Here is a 22,979-nt window from a genome sequence, read left to right as displayed (position 1 = left end):
TCAACTTGCTACTTACTGGCAAGGATGATGATTTATTTAGCTGTGTATGGAAACAAAGAGAAATCAATAAACTATTGTAAGGCTAGCTTGTTCCTGATACTGGTGTTAGCTATTACAGTGCCAGTGTATGTTTCCAGGTCAAGGACTTATGGAAGAAATCTGAAAAAGTCTACAGGGAGTCAGATTTGTTCTCCTCTGCTTTAGCTCTCACATCACATGAAGCTGGATTTAGACTGCAAATCTAAAAGCATACTCTGAAGTTCTGGGTGTTTCCCACAAAAGTTTGAAAGATCTCCTGGGAGAACTTCTCAGGTCTCAAATAGTACCATTACTGTATTTGTAGAAGCAGACTTGTGTGTCTTTGAAGCCGAGGAAATGCACACGACCATTCTGTCCCAATTCTTTCTAATAACAAAACAATAGCAATAGCAATAACAGTAGACTTATATACTGCTTCATAGGCCTTTCAGGCCTCCCTAAGCAGTTTACAGAGTCAGCATATTGCCCCCAACAACAATCTGGGTCCTCATTTTACCCACCTCGGAAGGATGGAAGGCTGAGTCAACCCTGAGCCGGTGAGATTTGAACCGCTGAACTGCTGATCTAGCAGTCAGCCTGCAGTGCTGCATTTAACCACTGCGCCACCTTGGCTCCTGAAAAGAATTAAACCTGCCTAAAATAGTCAGATGTTATTAAAAGCAGTAGCAATAGCTGGGGACTCAGAGGTAACAAAAATTAAAGCTTCAACCAGGGCAGAATGTGACTGTATAGGTAGTAAAGGACATGAGTTATTTAATATATGTAACATCACTGCTTTGTCAGCTACATTGATTGCCAGTATGTTTTTAGGTATAATTCAAGGTGCTAGTTATCATATTTAGAGCCCTTCATGGATTGGGGCTGGGTTACCTCACAAGACTGCCTTCTCCTTGGTGTTTTTGCCCATCCAATTTAATCAGGCAGGTTGGGCATACTGTGGTCCCATCAGTCAAGGAATATTGACTGGCAAGAACCAAGACACATGCCTTCTCTGCCATAACCCTTGCCCTCTGGAATATTCTGTCTTCAAATATCAGCATAAACCTGGCCATCCTGACCTTTTACAAGACTGTGACGACTTAGTTGTAAGCCCAACCTTGGCCCTAAGAGCCCATTTCCCAGCTGCATTAACATCCATAGTAACAGTTTTACTTGATGCCACATATTCTAATCGTGTACTCTTTCAATTGTTTTTTTATGTTTTATGATGTATGCTGCCCATAATTACTTGTTGAGATGAGTAGCTATTGATATAAAATAAGTAAATAAAGTACGAAAACACTTAGCATTATTCCTAGCAATGTGTGTATACCAAATTCTTGCTATATCACCTACAGACTTTGCATAACGATAACATCCAAGGTAGTCTGCTGAACATCACACTTAGGAATATGATGTGGAAACCCTTGAAATCCCAGACCAGATTTGTCTGTTTTATCTAGTCAGGTGGGAACCATTTTTCCCCCCTTTGTGTTTCTGTGCAGGATGCGGTGCTCTTCAATGGTGTTCATAAATCTCAGATGATGGGGGAGAAGGGATACTATCAGATTTGCAAATGACCCAAACATGGGGAGAAATGCTAACACCTAAGAAGATAAGCTCAGGGTTCAGAAGTATCATGACAGATTTAACATTGGGCCTTTGCAACAAGATGCAATTCGGTGATATTCAGGAAAAATCAGATGGACAGTTATAAGGTAGGTGATCTGTGGATCAACAAGGCTGAGAGGGACTTAATTCCTCCTAGTGCTGGTTCCTCCTAGTACTAGTATAACACCTCAGCCACTACAACATTCTGACTCTTCTTTCTTATAGAAGGCAAAGGCAGCATATTAGAGAAAAACTGGGGTTATTGTTTTGGTCTCTCACACATGCAGTATAATCTAAATAGAATCATTTTAGCACCACACAACACCACTTCAGGGTACCAATAGTAATACATTCCAATAGTCACCAAAGCTAAAAGAACGCGTATAGAGTCAGAATAGAGACATCTGATGTCTTCATGCCTCTTGAAAAAAACATGTAGATTTTTAATTTTATCCTTACGGTAGTTTTTTTAGGTAACTACGTAGAGTTCCAATGATGGGCACAAGAGGTTTCCAGACTGGCAACCAAGCTTTTAATGCATTGATTGATAATTTTAAAAAAACCTATCAATAGTTACATTAGTTACATTCTTAACAGAATGTAAAATTAATGAATAACATTTACTATTAAACATGCACAAGTGCTTGCAAGTATAAGTGATTTTTAAAAGATTTATTTTACAGGTGAGTTTATTATTTCTTTGTTGCTATTATTCTTCAGTTTTCATTCAGTGTTCAGTTGCTTCCAATGTGACCCAGGTTAGTTGAACTTGTAAGTTGTAGGCAACAGTAGTAAGAGGTAGTCAGGTATGTTACCATCTTGTTATCCAAATGGCTGCATGGAGTGATAATGTATTACAATCAAATCAAACAAACAAAATAAGCTGAAACAAAAGTATTTTTCCCATATACAATAAAATGATTTTTGGGAATAACTAATCTGCAATTGTGTGGTTGATGCCATCCCAAATAGACAGCTGTGCTTTACATGAGTCAATGATCTCTGTTCCTATTCAGGTAATCCTCACTTAAAGGACGCTAATTGAGACCAGCAATACCATCACTAATTTTTTTTTTAATAGACATTTTATTAAGATTTATAGGCCGCCCTTCTTCCTGAGGGGACTCAGGGCGGCTTACAATCACAGGGAGGGGGGTGCAATACCAAAAGACAAACAGTAAGTGAACAAAATAAAATAATAAAACACAACTTGCATTCAACAGTCAACAAATGATATGATTCTTAAGTGAAATATGACAGCCTGTCCACGTATTGACGTAATTCTGGCAATCCCACTTGCTGTTGTTGAGAGAATGTCATATGGTCTTTAGGCAAAGACCCATCCAAATGGAAACCCATTCTTGAAAGATATAAGGGATTGCCTCCATTTAAATTTCCCCCATCTAACTATCTTGCTGGCCATCTCTACCCTTCTGGCTGCTCGTTTACCCACTACATTCACCTGCCCCTGCCCCATGCATGCCACTATTGGTCGGGTCCTTCTTTTGCAATGGTGACACTGGGGCTTTTAACATGCCATTTAGAGCTACCTTTCATGAAAAGAAGTCCCAGATGATTCCTAAAAGAAAAAACTGGGTGGTAGTCGCATAAAGCATCGTGGCACCCACCTGTGAGCTTGCAGGACATTTTCAAGGCACCTTCCTCATATGAGGCCAAGGTGGTAAACCCAACTGAGGGGACATAGGCAAAGCTGACGAAGATCAGCTGGGGAAGGGTGGTGGCAGTTGTAAATGTGCATGAGCCTTGATTTTGTTCACATGACCATGAGTGTGTTATGATTAGTCCTTGTTATTCTAGCCATGACAAATCCTTTGTTCAGTGCTGTTGTAAACTTGAATGATCACTGAATGAATGGTCATTAAATGAAATTTTTTTATAAAGCAGTTCTTGAAAGATAATCCTATGTTTCTCAACCTACACCTGAAACCAAAGATCAAGGTAGCTGGGAATGAAACCTAATTCAGGCTTTTAATGAGCTCTGGAGGTCAATGCTTTTCTTCACCTTCCTCCCCACATATCTCAAGGAATGGTGCAAAATACCCATCTTGGTTTAAAAGGGAACTTTTAAAAAAGTGTCTTTAATTTAATAAATCAAATCAATGCATTTAAATGACAATATAGTTAGTATTGTTACATTTACATTCCACTTTTCCTTTTAATTAATCAACAACAAATTTAGCTTTGTTTTGATGGAATAAGAAAAGGAGGCCATTCAGTTTATGAATCAGAAAAGAGGGGCGCAAGACCAGTATATGTCACTCTAAGGAATTTGCAAAGAAGCAGGCAAAAATTCATTCAGACCAACAAGATACACATGAACTATAATTTGTTTATTTAAAGCTTTTTTAAAAAACTGGTTAGTCGCAAAGATATGTAACTACGGAATTTAGCACAAACGGGAGAAAAGCAACATCATATCAGGAAGATGGGTAGTAGCCTTCTCTCATATCCCACCAATCTGAACTGAAAGTGCACTGGACCACAAATGTTACGGGGCCTATCTCTTAAGAATCCATTCTCTGCATCAGGTAAATAAGAACACAAAGCAAAGCCTGTTTTGCTGTTGGGAATCAGAGGATTTAAGCTCCTTAACATTAGAAACTTCTGGAAAGAAGGAAGCATCCTCGGACGACTCTGATCTGGTTGCTCAGGAACAGTCAGTGCCCTTACAAGAGATGACAAAGCAGCATAGAGAATCAGCTATGGCTGGTTACAAGGAAAGCACACAGCCTGGTTTTAGTAGCATCATTTAGTTTCTGCTTCTACGTCCTTTTCATATAGTTTTGTATCACACTAAACCTGATATGGAGGATTTTGGTAATTTTGCTTTGCAGCCACTTTTTGGGTTATTCTGGTAGTTGCCAATAATAAAATATCATGCGTCTGTCATGCCAGGTAAGAAAAAGTGTTGGCCAGACAAGAAAACCAGTTCATTCTACTGTCTCTCTTCTCTGCTGGTTTAATCCAGCAACAAATATCTGTCATAAATCTGCATCTACACTTTGCTAGCACAATCAGAAGTTTTGCTCAGTCAACAGATCAGTTGGGCTGGGGAAACTTCAAAAATAAATCGGAAGAAATGTTTCATATCTCACAAGAAAACAACATCTCTCTGGCCTTTGTGAAAGCAACTCGCTTTTTAGGACGGGATGTTTAAGAGTCACATAGTCATTAAAATAGAAGCAATTTTACCTGTACAAATAGAAGCTATAAGAAAAAGCAGAGAAAGATTGCACTTACAGCAGATTTAGCTAAATTTAGCTAAGTGATTTGTTTGAAATTTGCACAGAACTCCCAACCAATTCTGGAGGACTTGCATAAGGCTTTGCCTTCTCAGAAAGTTCTGCCTCAGGCCCTATTCTGTAGTCTTTTCCATTCTCAGACAGGATGCTAGTTTGAGCACAGATAATTACTGTTGTTAAGACTCAATCATAGAATGGGAGATTTCAGATTGGAGTCCTTGGCAAATGTTTACATAATTGAGGAGGATGAAATGAATGACAGATATGCACCACTTAATTAACTACCTCATTAAAATACACAGAGAGATAGGTTCTTAAGCTAATGAACAATTCTTGAGATGTTAAATCCCCTTAGAGGGTTCCACCATGGAGCAGACTATGAAGAAATATTTTTCCTATGTCCACTGTTGTTTGACCACAGGGATGGACTTTGCACAGCATGCTAGATGCAATACTCTAAAAATGAACAAGGTTAGGATCAAAGTGAATGAAGCCATTTTATTTTTTATTCAGTTGTAGGGGTATTTTGTCGCAGTTCCACAACCTATCAGCAGGGGGAGATATGACACTGAAGATAACTTTTAACAATAAATGCCCTGCAAGTTTTCATGCATTTTTTTTTAGTTGACACAGAAACAGCTTCCTGTATCTTTCATCAATTTCAAAGTCACACGAGTCCTTCTACTTTGTTAAGGCCACTCTGCTAAAGGGGGGGGGGAGATTTTTGGGGAGCAAACCTCTGACTTGCTGCTCCTTCAACTTAAATAAATAAATAAATAAAGTGCTTCAATCTTAATGACTGAATGAATTTGAAAAGATTTAGGGGACGGAGTGCAGAATGGTTACAAGGCTATAGGAAGATTTGTGGGATTGAAGAAGAAGCAGGCAACCGAGGATGTTGTAGGAAGAAGCTAGTAGTGGGAAATGCAACAATGGGCAAAGGTGGGGGGAGCTAACCCTAACATGGGCACCCCCTCACCCCCACCCCTTGGCTTTTGCATTCTTGCTTTTAACCTAATATATTCCTTGACTCTTATCTCTTAGCATTAGGACATGAATTCCAAGTGTTACAATTATCTATTAGTAACAGAAAAAGGGGAAAAGAAGATGCACAATGAGAACAATTAATCAATGGAACAGCTTGCCTCCTGGCGTTGTGGGTGCTCCATCATGGAGGTTTTCAAAAACTTCCATGACTGGACAACTATTTGACAGGGGTGGTATAAGGCCTCCTGTCTTAAAGACCTCCAAGGTCTTCTTCCAATCCTATCATTCTATTTTCTAATCCCCAGGCAGAGGTGGGTTCCTACCAGTTTGGACCGGTTCGGCTGAACCAGTAGTAACTTGGCTGCCTGGGTCGCTGGAACTTGCAGCAACCCAGGCCTGCCACACACCCTGAACCGGTTCTCCTACAGTGCCGCCATCTTAATTTTCAGTTCTCTGCATGCACAGAACAATTTTCATTGCAGAAATGTATTTTTTTTCCTTTCTAACGTTTTGCGTCTGCGCAGACCTTTTTAAGTGCAAATGTGCAAAAGTTTCTTGTGTACTGAACCGGCAGTAATGCCGGCAGCATCCCACCCCTGGCCCCAGGCATGAAAATTTGTCAGCAAAGTGCTGAAAAATATCACCAAATCTCATTAAGAAAGATTATTGTGTGGTTACTTTCCTCCCTCTCCATTCTGAAATCTACAAAATCTAATTCAACTATCTGCATAGTACTAAAATTCTTGTTCTCATAACCTTTGACTAGGTGGGATGGTTCATTATACATAGAGCAATGTTTTTGAACCAAGGTACCTCAAATGAGCTACCTTGTAGAATATATTCAAATCCAGGGTCTATGACTTCTATGGAATTGAAATTTGTGAAATTTTATAAACATAATATAAAATGTCATAAAACATTCCCTATCGGTAACTCTGTTTGACTGTGATGTACAGTTCAATATGGGTTACTTCAAGGCAGATACATCTCTGAATATATCCCTGAATTTTTAAGACCTGTTCAAATACATTAGAAGCTGCACCACTGTTAAAGGCATTGAGGAATGAATGTGTTAAGGAAATATCTCTGAAACAACATTTCTGAATGTAGTAAGGAAATATCTTTGAAACAACCCTAAAGGATCATGGGTTGTGTAATAGAATCACAAAATGGTAGTCCTGAATGGACCCCAAGAATCATCTAGTTCCGTGTTTCCCCATCTCAGCAACTTAAGATGTGTGGACTTCAACTCCCAGAATTCCCCAACCAACAAGAGGTTAGAGTTGCTAAGATTGAAAAACAGTCCAATCTCTGAGGAAAGCCAATTGATTAGAAAGCCTGCTATAAAATGAGGAAAGCAAAAGTAGTATATTCATAATAAAAATATGAATCAAAACATTGGGTTAATCCATTTTGCTTCGCCCATGGTTGGCTGAAAAAGCCACACTTGAATGTACCATGGGTACTAGTAAACCAAAATCAGCCTGCATTTTCAGCCTGTGGGCCATATGTGGCCCAGCAAGCAGCTGTGAAGGTCCACTAGCATTTTTTAAAAGATCAATAAATTCACTGCCCCCCCCCCCCCCCAAAAGCACAACCATCACGAAGGATCTCCTGTTGCTTTCCCAAAAGACATACTGCCAAGTGCCTCCAAGCTTTAGTGATGCTGCCAACAATCAGCCTTGCTGCCACTCTGCTAGCTGATCAGTGCATGGGGTATTCCTATGCAACCTGCAATTATTTTTAATTTTTAATATGGTCCTTTCTTCTCAACAAGTTGTGCAGGCCTGCCATAAATTAGGATTCACAAACCATAATGGCTATATTCGTACATCATACTAAGTTCTAAGGGGATTCTTATGATTTAGAGTCAGAGAAAATCTTGAGTCGAATGCAATCCAGGATTTTTTCTGCACCATAAAAATATTCAGAAAAGACATAGTGAAAATAAGGCATGATATACCCTTATTTGTGGTGGACTTGCAAACTATCCAATACATCTGCATTCATTACGCCAGGTGCCAAATGTTTATCATAAATAACTGCTGCCTTTGTGTTTCAAACAAAGGCAATGTTTAGAGATGCCAAGAGAGTTGAAAGTTACATCTCTTCTTCCTCCTCACTCGCAGGTCCATCTAGTTGGTTGTCTGCGTGTTCAGCCTGTTCCTTCCTATACTGGGCTTTCAGCTGTTCCAGTTCTCTCAGCTCAGCTTCCACTTTTAATCTGTGAACTTCACGTCGATTCTGAAGCAGCTTCATGGGAAATGGATTCATATCACCGAAGGCGATGCTCATCAGCTTTCTGAAAGAGGAGAACTACATGAGCCAAAGAAGAAATAGAAACCTGGCAACTCTGGCAGAACAGACATTTGGAAGAGAAAGATCCTTCTTCAAATATAGCAGTTTTGCAAAGTTCCGGTCCAAAGATCACATGTTTGTGCTGTTCTGCCAAAGGCCTCTCTTATTTCACACTAATTCAGATTCCTAGGAAGCTTTTATTTATTATATGCAGTTAATCCAGCTTTATATAAGACAAAAGCATCTGCAGCAAACTACGATGGAAAAGTGTCATCTGAATAATGACATTATCTCTCAAAGGCTGTCATTATGTGCTTACATCCTGACAAGATGCAAGTATGCACAACACGATATTTGGGAGATGCTATTGTACCATCATTATTAATCCCCCTTTGCCTCAGCTATATGTTATTTAAACTACTTGATCTGTGTTGGTTTTCCTGCACTGCCTTTGGCTTCTAAGAACATTTTTAAACCTGCCGTCACAGATAGTTTGGTGAAAAAACGAAGATATTGATAGAATTCCAGATTGTCCTGAATCTTCAATATTGCTTCTTCATTATATTTAAAAATTGCGAGTGCATAACGGAATATCACCTGAGACAAAAAGAAACTTGGTTGATTTCATGTACTGTATTACTGGAAGGATGTAGTCACACCTGAATAATTTACAAAGATGTAAAGATTCAATAAACGTGTTAGGGTGTCCAGAAAATTGATCCAAAGTGGGTCTGGCTGCTGGAAAATATACGAAGACACTTAAACCAACTTTGTGGATGAATATAACGTTCTTACCTTTGCTCCTTCATAGAGGAAAGCATCCCAAACTCTAAAGAGGAGATCACTGACAAGACTATCGACAAAAACAACCAGGAACCAGTTGAAGGTCACTAAGGATAGGTCAATTTGAAGTTGGTCCAAGTGCGCTGTCAGCCTGGGAAGCTTCTCTGATAAGATGTCTTTGAAAACTCTTTGATCTACCTGGATTTGGCAAAACATTGTAGTGATAAGCACGTACGTTAGAAAGGCTATTCAATATTTCTATGGTCTCAAGGGTTGATAATTCTTATAGAGAGGAAGATCTATATGGAAAAATGAGGTTTTTTAGTTACTCCTGTCTGGAACCATTTAAAGTATGTTTAATATTATTCCAGCACTTTGAAACAACATACAGTCTTACACTGTAGCTATTGCAATAAGATCAACTTTAGTGAATGAAATCCATATACAGTATATGCATCAAAAGCTGTAACTGTGAGAGGGATTTTGGAGTCCAGTTTTAGTTACCATATTAAAAAAAAAGATGTTGAGACTTTGGAAAGTATGCAGAGAACAGCAACAAAGATGATTAGGGGCCTGGAGACTAAAACATATAAAGAACGGTTGCAGAATTGAATATGGCCAGTCTAGAAAAGAAGGACTAGGGGGTGACATGATAGCAGTGTTCCAATATTGAGGGGCTGCCACAAATAAGTGGGGGCGGGGGTCACCTATCCTCCAAAGCACCAGAAGGCAAGGCAAGAAACAGTAGATGGAAACTAATCAAGGAGAGAAGCAACCTAGAACTAAGGAAAAATTTCCTAACAGTGAGAACAGCTTGCCTTCAGAAACTGTGGATGCTCTGTTACTGGAGGCCTTTAGGGGAGACTGGAGTAACAACTTGTCTGAAATGGTATAGAGTCTCCTGCTTGAGCAAAGTGTTGGATTAGAAGACCTCCAAGGTCCCTTCCAACTCTGTTATTCTTTATTCTGTAGACCCTCCCAATAGATTCTACTATAATATAAGCAATTCTCAAAATTACTTATTTCTCACAGTATAAAATTCTGTAATTATCCTGTTCCTCAGCACAGAAGGGAGCCACAGACTTACTTGCGAGCCTATTAATGTGTTGCTGTAGTAATCGTGAGGCATATAAATTATTTGTGATATGAACTAAGCACCAGAAAGCTTCTTCCTCTGCTTCTAGGATCAGCAAGGCAATGGCAGCCAATCTAGGAGGAGTAGACACCATTATAACTAAATCTGGTAAACATATTACACATTAGACCTGTGACACTTCAGATGGTCACAAATCTGAATTTTCAATGTTGAAAATTACAGCAAAATGAAAACAACAACAAAAAATGCTGATGACCCTGAGGATTCTTTAAAAAAACTTTGCTACATCTGAAGCGAAGAAGTAGAAAAAAACGTAAGCAGGCACCTGTTCAGACCTTGGCAATAGCCAATGGTTGGATTTTGCCAGGAGAATGCCAGTAAACTCTTCTGAGTTTGGGAATAAGCTGGGAAGTTGGTGACATAAAAATGTCTATTGTTGGGCAGCGTGCGATGCAGATCCAGTTCAATTTGCTGGGAAGCTGGGTGCTCAGCATTTTCACACTTCTTGAGTAAGTTATGGTAATGACCAGGACAGCGTGTTTGCTTTAACCGATGGCTGATAATCCACCTCCACACCCTCTGGCGATGCATTGATGGGACACCACACCGCAATAAGCTTTTTAGCTCCGAGGAGGGAGTCAGTTCCCCAAGGGTATTCCATCGCTCAAAGAGAGGTTTCTCCGTGGTCTCCTTGTTCAGATTTGTGCATTTGATCTCCAGGGCCTGGATTTTGGCCAAGAGCTTCCAGTCTGCAGCTTCATACTCAGGAATTGTCATAAATCCGTAATCATCATATTGACTAAACAGTGGAAAGAACAGAATTAGGGAAATGACAAATTATTAGGCCACGCGGGCAGTGAAAATGTGAATTGTCTTTAAGCATACTGTACAAACATTGTAACAATGTTTTTTAAAAAAATGGAGGCACCTTTTGGAGATCCTGAAGGAAGCCTAGCATTTGATAATTATGCACTTCAATAAAAATTAGTCAGACTAATGATCTACTTGTTTTTAGCTGTTACAATAACACGGACCAAAAATAAGGCAAGTAAAGTGAGCTACGTTTGTCTGCTGTTTGAATACCCAAGTGACAACCAGCAACTAAAGCTAAGTTATCCAACCTCAACTTAACCTACGTTATTGCAAGAGCAGCATAAGAACATGTAGCATTATCAGTGGGCCATCAGTTGAAACAATGAATCTGAAATTCGTGCTTCCAGCCACAGTGAAGCCTGGTGCAAATACAAACCATCTCATCTGCCGACTCTTGTTGCTTTCATTAGAATGCAGGAAGTAGAATTGTGGCATTGCACTGGAAGCTGCGCCCCTTTTGGAGGGGTGTGCCATGTTGCAACACAGGAAGAAAAGCCCCCAATCTTGCTTCCCCCACCCCACCCCACTGAAGGTATCACTGACCCATAGCATGCCACAAATGGACGTATTAGTAATTTACTTGACTGGGCTTAGCGAATAGGAATCAGGGTTTCTTCCTTCATATCCATTGCAGTGCCTCTTCAATGAGTCCCGTCACCAATGCCATGTGTTCTTTAGCCAAATCCGCAGCCCCTGCAGGGTCCTAGAGACATCAGGTACTTGCTTTCAATCTGGCAATTGTGGGCTTGCAGTTGAGCACACTGCCCGCATGAAGAGAAAAAAAAAGTGTCAAAACAGAGGATTATTCCATCTGCCTCTTGGATTCATTCTGAATGTGTTCTGATTTTTAAGGTTTTTTTTAAAGAATAAAGCAACCATCTATAGATTAATATATGGAGTAGTGAAAATCAATTGTTTGACACAGAATCTGATCTTGTTAGTATAAACTCATGTGTCCTTCATTTGACCTGTATATAGTATGTAAAGGTAAGGATTCCCCTGCCAGTCAACTTTGACTCTAGAGGGCGGTAATTATCTCCCTTTCCTAGCTGAGAAAGCCAATGTTATCTGAAGACATTTCTGTGGTCATGTGCCCAGCATGACTAAACGCCAAGGGGCACAGAATGCTGTTACTTTCCCACCGAAGTGGCATTTCGCTACTTACGTTTATATGCTTTTGAACTGCTAGGTGGGCAGCAGCTGGGGCAGAACAGGGGCTCACTCTATTCCACAACATTTAAGTCTCGAACTGCCAACCTTCCAGTTGACAAGCCCTGCTGCTAGGCCATTGCACCCCTCATATAGTACGTAGTATGCCTATATGTTTGCATATTTATTAGATGGGGATTTCCCCCTCCCCATTAGTGTTGCAAGAAATCTGCAATTCTGTTAACTTTTCTGAATTGGGATTTCATGATATTTTAAAGAGGTGATTTTAAGACCACCTGAGATGAATACATGGGAGGTATTGCAAAGAACACCGACACACCACACTTCTGGTTTGAAACACTTTATATGCTGTGGGAATTCAACAGGTGTTGGTGCCAGTCAGCTTAGGAATGGTGAAAAAAATTATGCCCTCGCAATATTTCCTCAAAAAGTAACAACTGCTGTATGTTATTTTCTTGATAAGAATTTAGCAATCGGTCAATGATAGTAACATTGGGTTAAATTAAGGATTCTCTTTTTTCCACTGATCATCCCATCCGCTAATCGTCAAGATTGCTTTAACTCATTGCCTCATTTTGGATGTGATGATAGGGGCATATTTAGATGATAATTCATACTATCATCGAATAGGAATGGGACCTATAAGTAATCAAGTCCAGCCCCCTGGTCAGTGAAGGCTCCTTGATCATCTGTCAAACGATCTCAGATGACCATACAGTCTCTATTTGAAGATGATAGCTCATATTATCAGTTTATGATGCTAGGCATTTGATACGTGGATGATATTTATGCCTTAATTACATAATTATGGGGGGGGGGGAGACAGGCAGTAGCAGCTATCTACAGATGAATATTTCTTACCATCATGAAACTCCTATACTCAAATATCTATTTACCGATAAATCTCCATTGGGTTGTGCCTCTCAACCCAAATTTGGTTCCTCTCAGAATTGCAAATTTTGTAAATTAAAAATGGAAAACATTGAATTCTTTACAACTTTCGTTTACATTCACCTAGCTGTTAATATGATTTTTTTTTCAAAAGGTGTGCTCTTTTTGAATACATCTTCCCCAAATACATGTTTTGTATCTTATTTATGAACAAAAGTAATGGCTTTTTAACAGACTGGCATCATTTATTGTTGATTATGTTACAACTGGAATCATTTGGGTTAACTGTAGCAGCAATTTGATGCAAGTTTATTTTGTCTATCTACATCTAGGGAATCCTGAAATGTTGCAATCACACTGAACCAATCTGCACATAGATGTGTTTGTGGGTAAACACATGTGAACATTGAACCCACAGCTAGCCCAAGAACCCAAAATTGGGATGAAGCCAATCAAGTGGCCCTCCTCAGACTGCATCAGGTGAACAATCATATCCAGAGACATGAGAAATGAGCAAATAAAAAGAGTTCCTAAAGTTCCTGTATTTGATAGACAAGTTGAAAACTTCCTATATATTTGAAAAGCAAATTAAAAACAAACAAAACACCAATGTGAGTCAATAGCCTTGCTTCTTACCTTCATCAGAAGATTTTTTCTCTCTGGGCCACTGTGTTCCATATTTTGCTAACCTGGTGGACTTCGGAGTTCAAAATTGGTTCTGAGTCTTGTATGCCTCAAGATCATCCTGAGAAAAAGACATAAAAAAGCATGTAAAGTAACCCTCACCCTAAAATGCATATGCAGTTAGGTATAAATTGATGGACACCACAATCACAAGGAAGAAATAAATGAATGAATGATGAATGAATGAAGGAAGGAAGGAAGGAAGAAGAAGGATCAGGCTCTTTTTATTTTTGTGTGGTGACCCTTCCTGGTTTTTCAAATTGATCAAGAACATAGGCCTAAAATGTAACATAAGCCTTCATCCTTCTAATGTCTGTGAGACTTTGACAAATGTTAAGTCACACAAATAAATAGACCAATGACTTACAGAACTAAGGCCCATACACTGAGGACTCAAGGCAGATTGATGGATATTCATGCCATAGATACAGTTCAAAGCCTTCTCTGACTTAGGAACCAATCAAAGAGGAACACATTCTTAGATCACATTCTTAGATCATCAACATAAACCTTTTATGTGTACTCCTGCAGATACGCTAGGCATCTATAATCTATAACGTTTTAATCGGTTCATTTAAAATACTGTTTAAGACTTATTTCAGAGGCTATTGTGCAGATAGCCTTCGCTTACCAACTGCAATAGGGACTGGCAACTCCATCACTAAGCGAAGTAGCAAGGTCATTAAGCACAAGGTCATGTGACCACACTGACTTACAACATCATTCTGTCAGTTTTGGCTGCAGGCCGCTAAGTCTATGCACTGCCCATGCTAACAATATATAAAAGTTAAATCTGCACATATGTGGTGCAAATTGTGAGCTTATCGTAGCTGTGCCGCTTGCATGAATCTTACAAAGTTCATTGTGCAATTACATGGATTATTTTAATGTAAACAACTATGCATAGTGTATCCTAATTTACATAAATATGTTCTCTGTTTTTCATTTATAGGAAAAAGCCAAGAACTACAATAGCATCAGATTTTTATTGTCAAGCAGGGAAATCTTAATTGAATGGTAGCTCTGGCTTCCAAAAATTAGGCGGGTATTGTCATCTATTTGAAACATGTTTTCTCTTTTGTAACTGCCGCAAACTTGTAAACTAAATATGAGTCAGTAGTTTTTAGGAGGGTGAATTTGTTGCCCAATCCTGTTCTATTTTTAGAAGTGTTTACATATATAGCAGCGCACAAGCATATCATTGGCAAAACAATAAGTATAAAATTGTGAAAGGCTATATAGCCAAAATGCAACAATATTGCACTGATTATACAATTTGAGCCTAGTTATGAATTCCTCTGAAGGGTACCTTTAGGTGTTCAATCTTTTCCTGTTGCTTGTACAAGGTCTCGGTCATGATGCTGTCTGCCTTGTTAACCGAATCGGGCATCTCTCTAGTGAGCTGTTCTGTCAGCTTGAGGATGACTTGTTGCTTGGCTTCATTTTTGTCCATCAAGAGTTGTGCATGTTCTCTCAGCTCCTTGAGGTGCTCCTCCTTCAGAGCAGCCTCCTGCTCCAGGTCTTTCTTTCCATCTCTAGCACCTGAACCTGTCTATTCAGCTCAGCAATCTGCCTCACTTTGTGACGCACTAATTCCAGCCTGTCTTTTTCCGTAGTTGTGACCAGATATTTGCAGGACTCTCGTTTCTCTTGCTGTGCTGCCTCTAGAGCTTTGTGGAGAAGTTTGACCAGTTCCTGTAGGAGGAAACAAACATGGAAGAACAAATCTATCCATGACTACTAAACCGGGTAGGAGCCATAGAAGCAATCCTACTAGAAGTCCAAGAACAACAATGGGAAAGAAAGGATCTCTTGATTTCCCATTTAGGGCTTCTTAGGTGCATCTGGTGGGCCAATGTATAATGCAGAAGACTTGCTAGTTAAGCTTATGTTCTCTTTCTCTCATTAAAACACATTACTTTGTAGTTCCACCCCAACAAAATAACTCCTTAATTACAGAAAGAAAAAACACATATAAAAGACATAGGTCAAGATATCTACATTTATGGGGCTAATGGCAAAACTGGAATTTTGGCAGCATGTTTTAAGAAGAGAATGGCTGAAATGAAAATGGCAGAAATGATAGGCACAGACAATAATAAATCATTTAATGGGAAACCGATTAACAATTGTTTCCTAGCTGCTCTGCTGCCTTCCCCCCATGGCAATTGAGTAGATTGTTCTGTAAAGGACCAAAGAAAAAAAAAGCACCAAGCCTACATAAATGACATTTGAAGCTGATGCTTTGCAGAATGTTATATATTTTCTTTTATTAAAAGAATATTCTTTTTTTTTAAATCTACAGGTAGCAGATAGTCTTGTGGAATGCCAATCACACTTAAAAGATCATGTTGTGGATCAAGATATAGATGGATATGATTCATAGCTCTCCTGCAGACCTTCATCTAAAAGTGAGGTGAAAAAAAGTCATGGTGGCTGATTTGCTTTCCAAAGAACTTGGCCAATTTAAAATGTTTTTCCATTCCCTCCTTCTAAGACCATAAGCAAATTGACATAAAACAGCAGAATAGCATATGTGCCATGGTGTGCCAGGAAGATGGGGAAAAAAAAGATATTGGCACAATCTCCATGGGATTTTGAGCATAATCCAGCAACAGCCATCACTTGGATGACCTACCTCAAACAATTTTAGGATTTTAGATTACAATATCAAAAAATGGTACATCTGACTTGGTTACTATAGGTCATCAGAATACAGACTGAAGTTCTCTGTTTTCCTTGAATCATCTCAAGATAATACAGCTGATTCATAAGTTCCCTGTAGCCACTGGACTTGTGATGTTCATATGATGTATCCCAGAGATCCACTTTGATGTGACTTGCTGTTAGGCTTAGGAAAACTAGCACAAATGTTGGGAGTGTCCCGTTTGTTATACAACCAGCTCTTAGTGCAATTCTCTGAAAACAACATTACATTTTCAGTCCTTTCTTTTTTTTTAGAAAATGTGGGGAGGAGGGAGGGAATAAAAATGTCACAGTTATTGGGGTGTGCACAAAATTCAGTGGCAGAAGCACTTGTACAGTTGCAAGACCCTCTCCCTGCTCAAATCAATTCCTGCCATCTTTCACCTCAAATTGCAGGAATGAAACACACACACATTTGCTTAACATTCTGGAGAACCATGGACTCTTCCAATTTCACATAGCATTCAGAATTGTTCTGAGTGTAGCACAGAAACATCATACCTAGATCAAATATTTCCATATCTGGAAAGAATCTATATTTCTTTCATATAAGGATGACCAAATGTTCATTCCACTAAAAGGTACAAATGGCAATAAGCTATACTAAGATTAGGGAAAATTGAAAAGATTCTGAGAACTGGTATTGCGGTGGTATTTAGTACCAAAAATTGAAACTTTCTCTATTTTTCTGAAAGGAAAATGAAGTTTCCTCTTCCCCAAATTGTGTGAATTGAGAAGGTCTTCTTTGTTCCCCAGAACTAGATGTTCCTGAAAGCAAAGGACTATTTCTTTAGATGTAGAGAAACCATACAGACAAATATCTGCCATCTAGACCCATCTCCATGAATAGGGGCCTGGAGACTAAAACAAATGAAAAACAGTTGCAAGAACTGGGCTTGACTAGTGAAGAGAAGGACCAGGGATGACATGACAGCAGTGTTTCAATATTTGAGACCTCTGTCACTGAGAGGAGGGGATTAACCTATTTTCCAAAGCACTTGAAAGCCAGACAAGGAACAATGGATGGAAATGGATCAAGGAAAGAGTCAACCTAGAAATAAGGAGAAGTTTTCTGACAGTCAGAAGAATCAACCAATAGAATGGCTTGCCTTCAGAACTTATGGATGCTCCATCAATGAGGCTTTTAAGAAGAGACTGGACAGCCACTTCTCAGAAATGGTATAGGGCAGCAATGGCGAACCTTTTTTGGCTTGGTGCCATAAAGGGGGGGGGAGCCCAGGGGGGTCATGCGCAGGCATGCCGCACCCATAATGCAATGTGCGACTCCCCCAGTGCGCATGCAAGCATGAGAGGCGCTCCCATTTTTTACATGCTTTTTTCGCTTTATAGAAGCCTGGGGAGGACGAAAACAGCCTCCCCACCCCCAGAGGCCGTCCAGAGGCTTCAGGGACCTTGAGGAGGTTTCCCTGAAGCCTCCGGAGGACTAAAAAGGACTACTTCAGCAAACCGGAAGTCACTTCCAGTTTGCTCGTAGGGCCGGTTTAAGCCCTCCGGAGGCTTCAGGGACCTTCCGGAGGCTTCCCTGAAGCCTCCGGAGGGCTTAAACCGACCCTATGAGCAAACTGGAAGTCCATTCTCAAACTTCCAGTTTGCCCAAGGGGCCGTTTTTTGTGCTCCAGAGGCTTCAGGGAAGCTCCTGAAGCTTCCGGAGGGTCTGGGGGGGAGGCTCTTTTCACCCTCCCCAGGCTCCTATAAAGCCTCTGAGTTCGGGGAGGGTGAAAAATGACTTTAAAAAAGGCTGAACCTCGCGTGCCCTGACAAATGGCTCCGTGTGCCACCTGTGGCACGCGTGCCATAGGTTCGCCATCCCAGCTATAGGATCTCTCGCTTGAGCAGGGAGTTGGACTAGATGACTTACAAGGTCCCTTCCAACTCTGTTATTCTGTATTCTATTCTGTAGCAACCCACAGATTATCCAAGGACATTCCAGTGATTAATCCTACCTATATGACATTCATTCATTCATTCATTCATTCAAAAGAGCCGAGGTGGCGCAGTGGTTAAATGCAGCACTGCAGGCTACTTCAGCTGACTGCAGTTCTGCAGTTCAAATCTCACCGGCTCAGGGTTGACTCAGCCTTCCATCCTTCTGAGGTGGGTAAAATGAGGACCCAAATTGTTGTTGGGGGCAATATGCTGACTCTGTAAACCGCTTAGAGAGGGCTGAAAGCCCTATGAAGTGGTATAAGTCTAACTGCTATTGCTATTCATTCATTCTCAGCCCCTTAGCCATTGCTAAGCATTATCATCTTTTTCCTGCACATCATTTATTCACCTAATGCCTAGAGCAGAGTTTCTCCATCTTGGCAGCTTGAAGATGTGTGAACTTCAGCTCCTATAATTTCCCAGTATGGCCTACAGTATATGAATTCCTGCTTGCTGATAATTTCTTCACATTAGGCTTTATTTATATCATGAATGAAGGCAAATATACATTCCATAATGTTGCAGGACCCAATCTGGGTCAGTCTCCAGATCAGAGCTTTTAGACTTGTGTTTTCAGAGTTCATTCTCAGGGAACTTCTCTCGGCAGAATGTATGCTTTGGGCAATTCTATGTATAGTATTTATGTGGTGCCTGGTTGTGTGTGGTTTTTACTTGTTGATTGCAGTGATTGGGGATTTATTTATATCAGAATTGGGATACTGGATCTCTTTCATACCCGGAACATCTATTATCCATCTCCAAATATGTAACTAAATGACTTTTTTCCATCTCATTCTTTGAAGTATCCAGCTTTCATAGCTTATACATTATTGGGAAAAATGCTTTAACTATTCTGATGGATTTGGCCATTGCAATATGCTTTGTTTTCATGATCTTGAATGTCACTGCCCTCATTGTTATGAGCAGTTATTGAAACAAACTGTTTACCACTTTATTGCTTCAAGAGAAATGGTGAAGTCACCAACCTCACTGCTTGACAGTACCTTTGTCTCAGTGATGGGATTCAAAATGTTTTACTATTGGCTCTGTGGGTATGGTTTTGTGGGTGTGGTATGGCTTTGTGGACGTGGCTGGGGAAGGATACTGCAAAATCCCCATTCCCTCCCCACTCCTGGGGGAAAGTTACTGCAAAATCCCCATTCCTTCCCCATCCCAATTTGCTTTTCAGGGCAACAAAAGAAGATCAGCTGGGAGGCATCGGGGGCCGGGCCAGCCTATTTGCCGGTTCTCCAACTACTCAAAATTTCCTCTACTGGTTCTCCAGAACCTGTCAGAACTGGCTGAATACCACCTCTGCTTTGTCTCCTAATGTTTAACATTGTATCAACCTGAGTTTGTCAGTCCAGTTTTACTTTCATCATGGTTTATTCTAAATCTTTACTTTCAGTTAATGGAGAGATTGTTTGCAAACAGTGAGAACTTGATTTTTATGGATGCAATGCAGTGGATTTTGAATGCCACAGGATGAAATGTGGTTAAGATTTCAGCTGCAAAATCTGTTTTTTTCCGAAACAGTACTGATGACTGAGATCATTTATATCATTTGTCTAATTACGTACTTGACATTATTACATCATATTTTCTATCATTTGTATCAATTTATGTCATTTGTATAATTAGACAAATATGTAATCTCATGCACACTATGTAATTAAGTGAAATATGTAATCACACAAATGACGCAAATTACTTTCTACACGTTTTCTTTGTCCAACTCCCTGCTCAAGGAAGAGATTCTATATCATTTCAGAGAAGAGGTTGTCCAATCTCTTCTTTAAAATCCCCAATGATGGAGCACTCAATACAATAAACACAATAGCAGAGTTGGAAGGGACCTTGGAGGTCTTCTAGTCCAACCCCTAGTCTAGGCAGGAAACCCTTTACCATTTCAGACAAATGGCTATCCAACATCTTCTTAAAGACTTCGTGTTTGGGGCATTCACAATGTCTGGAGGCAAGCTGTTCCACTGATTAATTGTTCTAACTATCAGGAAATTTCTCCTCAGTTCTAAGTTGCTTCTCTCCTTGATTTGTTTCCACTCATTGCTTCTTGTTCTAGCCTCAGGTGCCTTGGAGAATAGTTTGACTCCCTTTCTTTGTGGCAACACCTGAGATATTGGAACACTGCTATCTCCCCTAGTCCTTCTTTTCATTAAACTAGACATACCCAGTTCCTGCAACCGTTCTTCATATGTTTTAGTCTCCGATCCCCTAATCATCTTTGTTGCTGTTCTCTGCACTCTTTCTAGTTATGAAGTTCTTTCTACTTTCTGAAGTTCTAAGCATATGTGTTTAGGTATCAATAGCAGTAATAATGGTAATTTTATTTCATTGCAGAATTAGCCAAAGTACATTTTTTTCTATTTACAGCCTCTTTCAAGATTGTATTATGAGGGAATTAGAAAATCTAGTGAATAAAGCAGGACTGCTGAGCTGTGTATAGGATTTTTATATGTATATAGCTATTTATCTCTTTAATCTTTCTCTTTTGAAGGGTTAACAGAAATTTAAAATTAATATCATTTTGGAATAATGCATTAATCATGTTGGTAAAATATGTGTGTACGTGTGTGTGTGAGAGAGAGACTTACTACAATGTGTGAACCAAAGCAAACTATAGCATAGGGTGAGGCACAGTGTCTAGTGAATGAATTCATTTTCTTAAAGCAAATAATTATAGTATTTAGTAACAGCAGCAAATGGATCGAATTGGGACTTATATTGTAAAAACTCCTTCCTTTTTTCCTTTATAAAGTAATGAAGAACAAGGGTGGTTTTAAGTAGTTTTACAGGAAGTGTCACAACAGAGATTTTTGGCAGAGGAACTACAGAATGCAATATCTTGCAAAGTTATGTCTTCTTTTAACATTAGGTTGAGCAAGTTGAGCTCCCAGCAATTTATTACAGGAACAAATCAACTCACTCTGGTATTCTAGCAGTTTTTCTGTAGTTTCTAATACCTGAGATTGTTACTGGATTAAGGACATCAGGGAGGATGGCTGATTTCATGTTGTACTGGATTTATATATTATTTATATTGATTTTAAGTGGGCTGTTATCAAACGTCAGGATCCTTGTAGAGCTTGTGATACATATACACATGACAAAAATGAATAAAGAAATAAATAGCCTTAATCTGGGAGTTGTAATTATCTAGGAGTGAAAGATTCTATAGTGTTCCATCCAAACACAGAAGTCTAATAGTCTGATTAGGCAAAGGGTAATAATCTCGTTTACTAATAACTGGAAACCCATTTTGGATTTCTTGCTGAAGATAGGATAATAAAACTGAACTCATGATTTATGGATTTGATGGTTAGAATGGAAATAAATGTTGATGTAATCTTGGAGAGAGATAGTAAAGCTGCTAAGAAGATTGGAAGCCGTTACCTTTTCTTCTCTTTTCCCCCCCCCCCCCAATTTTATTTCATTTGTTCTTTCTTATTTATTCACTATGTTTTATTTTTTTTTATTTCTGGTCTAAAATTTGTAGTGTTTTTCTCTTGTTAAAACTTTCTTTAATAAAATTGAAACATTTTATCCTTAGGGAACATACTTTAGATGTAATATTTTTAGGGTAGAATGCTTTTATGGAGCATAAAAATATTGTTGTAAAATAATGTTTCTTTCACAAGAAACTCCTTCATCGCATCAATGTAATATTTTCAACATTTCCTTCCTACAAGGCATACACAATTTACCCTATTATTGTTATGTTCCTAAACGACACAGGTTGGTTAGGTTCAGAGTAGCATTATTTAGGAATAACTTTCTGACTATGTTGGGTTTTTAATTTGGCTCTTTCCTCTCCTACCTAATTATATTGCAGCACCTAGCTTCCATAAAAAGCTAACTAAAACGTCATCCAGTTAATATTTGAATGGAAGTCACCAAAAAACCACAGAATTATAGGCCAGACTGGAAAGTTGGAAAAAATGCTACAAGAAGTTCCACTATCATTAAAAAGCTTCATAGAAACATCTCTGATTTACATGACCCAGAGCATATTTTACATACACAGAGATAAAACAAAATCCAAAAAACACAATATAGGCACAAGCATAAAATCGATAATGTAATGAGCATAGTATAAAGCAAGTAATTTAGACTAACTTGGAGTAATCCTCTATGACTCAAAAAAAGTACATACCACAAAATACGTCTAAAACTGGATTAGCTATCTAGACCAGTCCAGGGGGCATATCCAGAATGTTCCTGAATGTGCTGAAATAAAACTTTTCAGCAAAGGGAGAGCTCCTTTATGGAGCACAGCTTGAAAGTTACACAAAGTTTTCAAAGGTTGAATCTGTTTAGCACCTGTTGAGTACAGATACCGTATTTTTCAGAGTATAAGATGCACTGGAGTATAAGACACACCAAGAGTTTGAAGAGGCAAATGAAAAAGAAAAGTTTTTGTACTCTGCAGACCTCCCAAAAAGAGCCCATTTTTCACAAAACGGGCCCGTTTTTTGTCAAAAAAGGGCATGCATAGCCTTTAAGAAGCGTGTGGAGTGCTCCTGGAGGCAGGGGCGGCAAAAACAGGCAAATAAAGGCCCTCGCTAGCCCCCAGGAACACTCTGGAAGCCTCCTAAAGGCTACGCAGTCTTTTTTGCAAAGGGGGGGGGGGGTTG

General features: G+C 39.4%; 1 protein-coding gene across 1 annotated transcript in view; it reads right to left on the bottom strand.

Annotated features, from left to right (window-relative positions):
• Positions 1-2,787: 2,787 nt before the first annotated feature.
• The window catches only part of TBC1D2 (TBC1 domain family member 2), a 31,325-nt gene continuing 11,133 nt past the window's right edge, over positions 2,788-22,979 (bottom strand). The window contains 18 exon segments of the mRNA XM_032214421.1: positions 2,788-8,181; positions 8,654-8,672; positions 8,675-8,774; positions 8,973-9,158; positions 10,048-10,089; positions 10,091-10,169; positions 10,382-10,439; positions 10,442-10,481; positions 10,483-10,855; positions 11,510-11,525; positions 11,528-11,554; positions 11,557-11,618; positions 11,620-11,690; positions 13,627-13,646; positions 13,649-13,699; positions 13,702-13,735; positions 14,984-15,204; positions 15,207-15,369. Of these exon segments, the coding sequence (XP_032070312.1) occupies positions 7,980-8,181; positions 8,654-8,672; positions 8,675-8,774; positions 8,973-9,158; positions 10,048-10,089; positions 10,091-10,169; positions 10,382-10,439; positions 10,442-10,481; positions 10,483-10,855; positions 11,510-11,525; positions 11,528-11,554; positions 11,557-11,618; positions 11,620-11,690; positions 13,627-13,646; positions 13,649-13,699; positions 13,702-13,735; positions 14,984-15,204; positions 15,207-15,369 (1,764 nt within the window). The 3' untranslated portion in view covers positions 2,788-7,979.

This window comes from Thamnophis elegans, chromosome 3 (assembly GCF_009769535.1).
Source record: "Thamnophis elegans isolate rThaEle1 chromosome 3, rThaEle1.pri, whole genome shotgun sequence".
In the NCBI taxonomy this organism is placed as follows: domain Eukaryota; kingdom Metazoa; phylum Chordata; class Lepidosauria; order Squamata; family Colubridae; genus Thamnophis; species Thamnophis elegans.
Note: the sequence above shows the minus strand (reverse complement) of the source record. Positions and strands in the feature narration are given on the sequence as shown.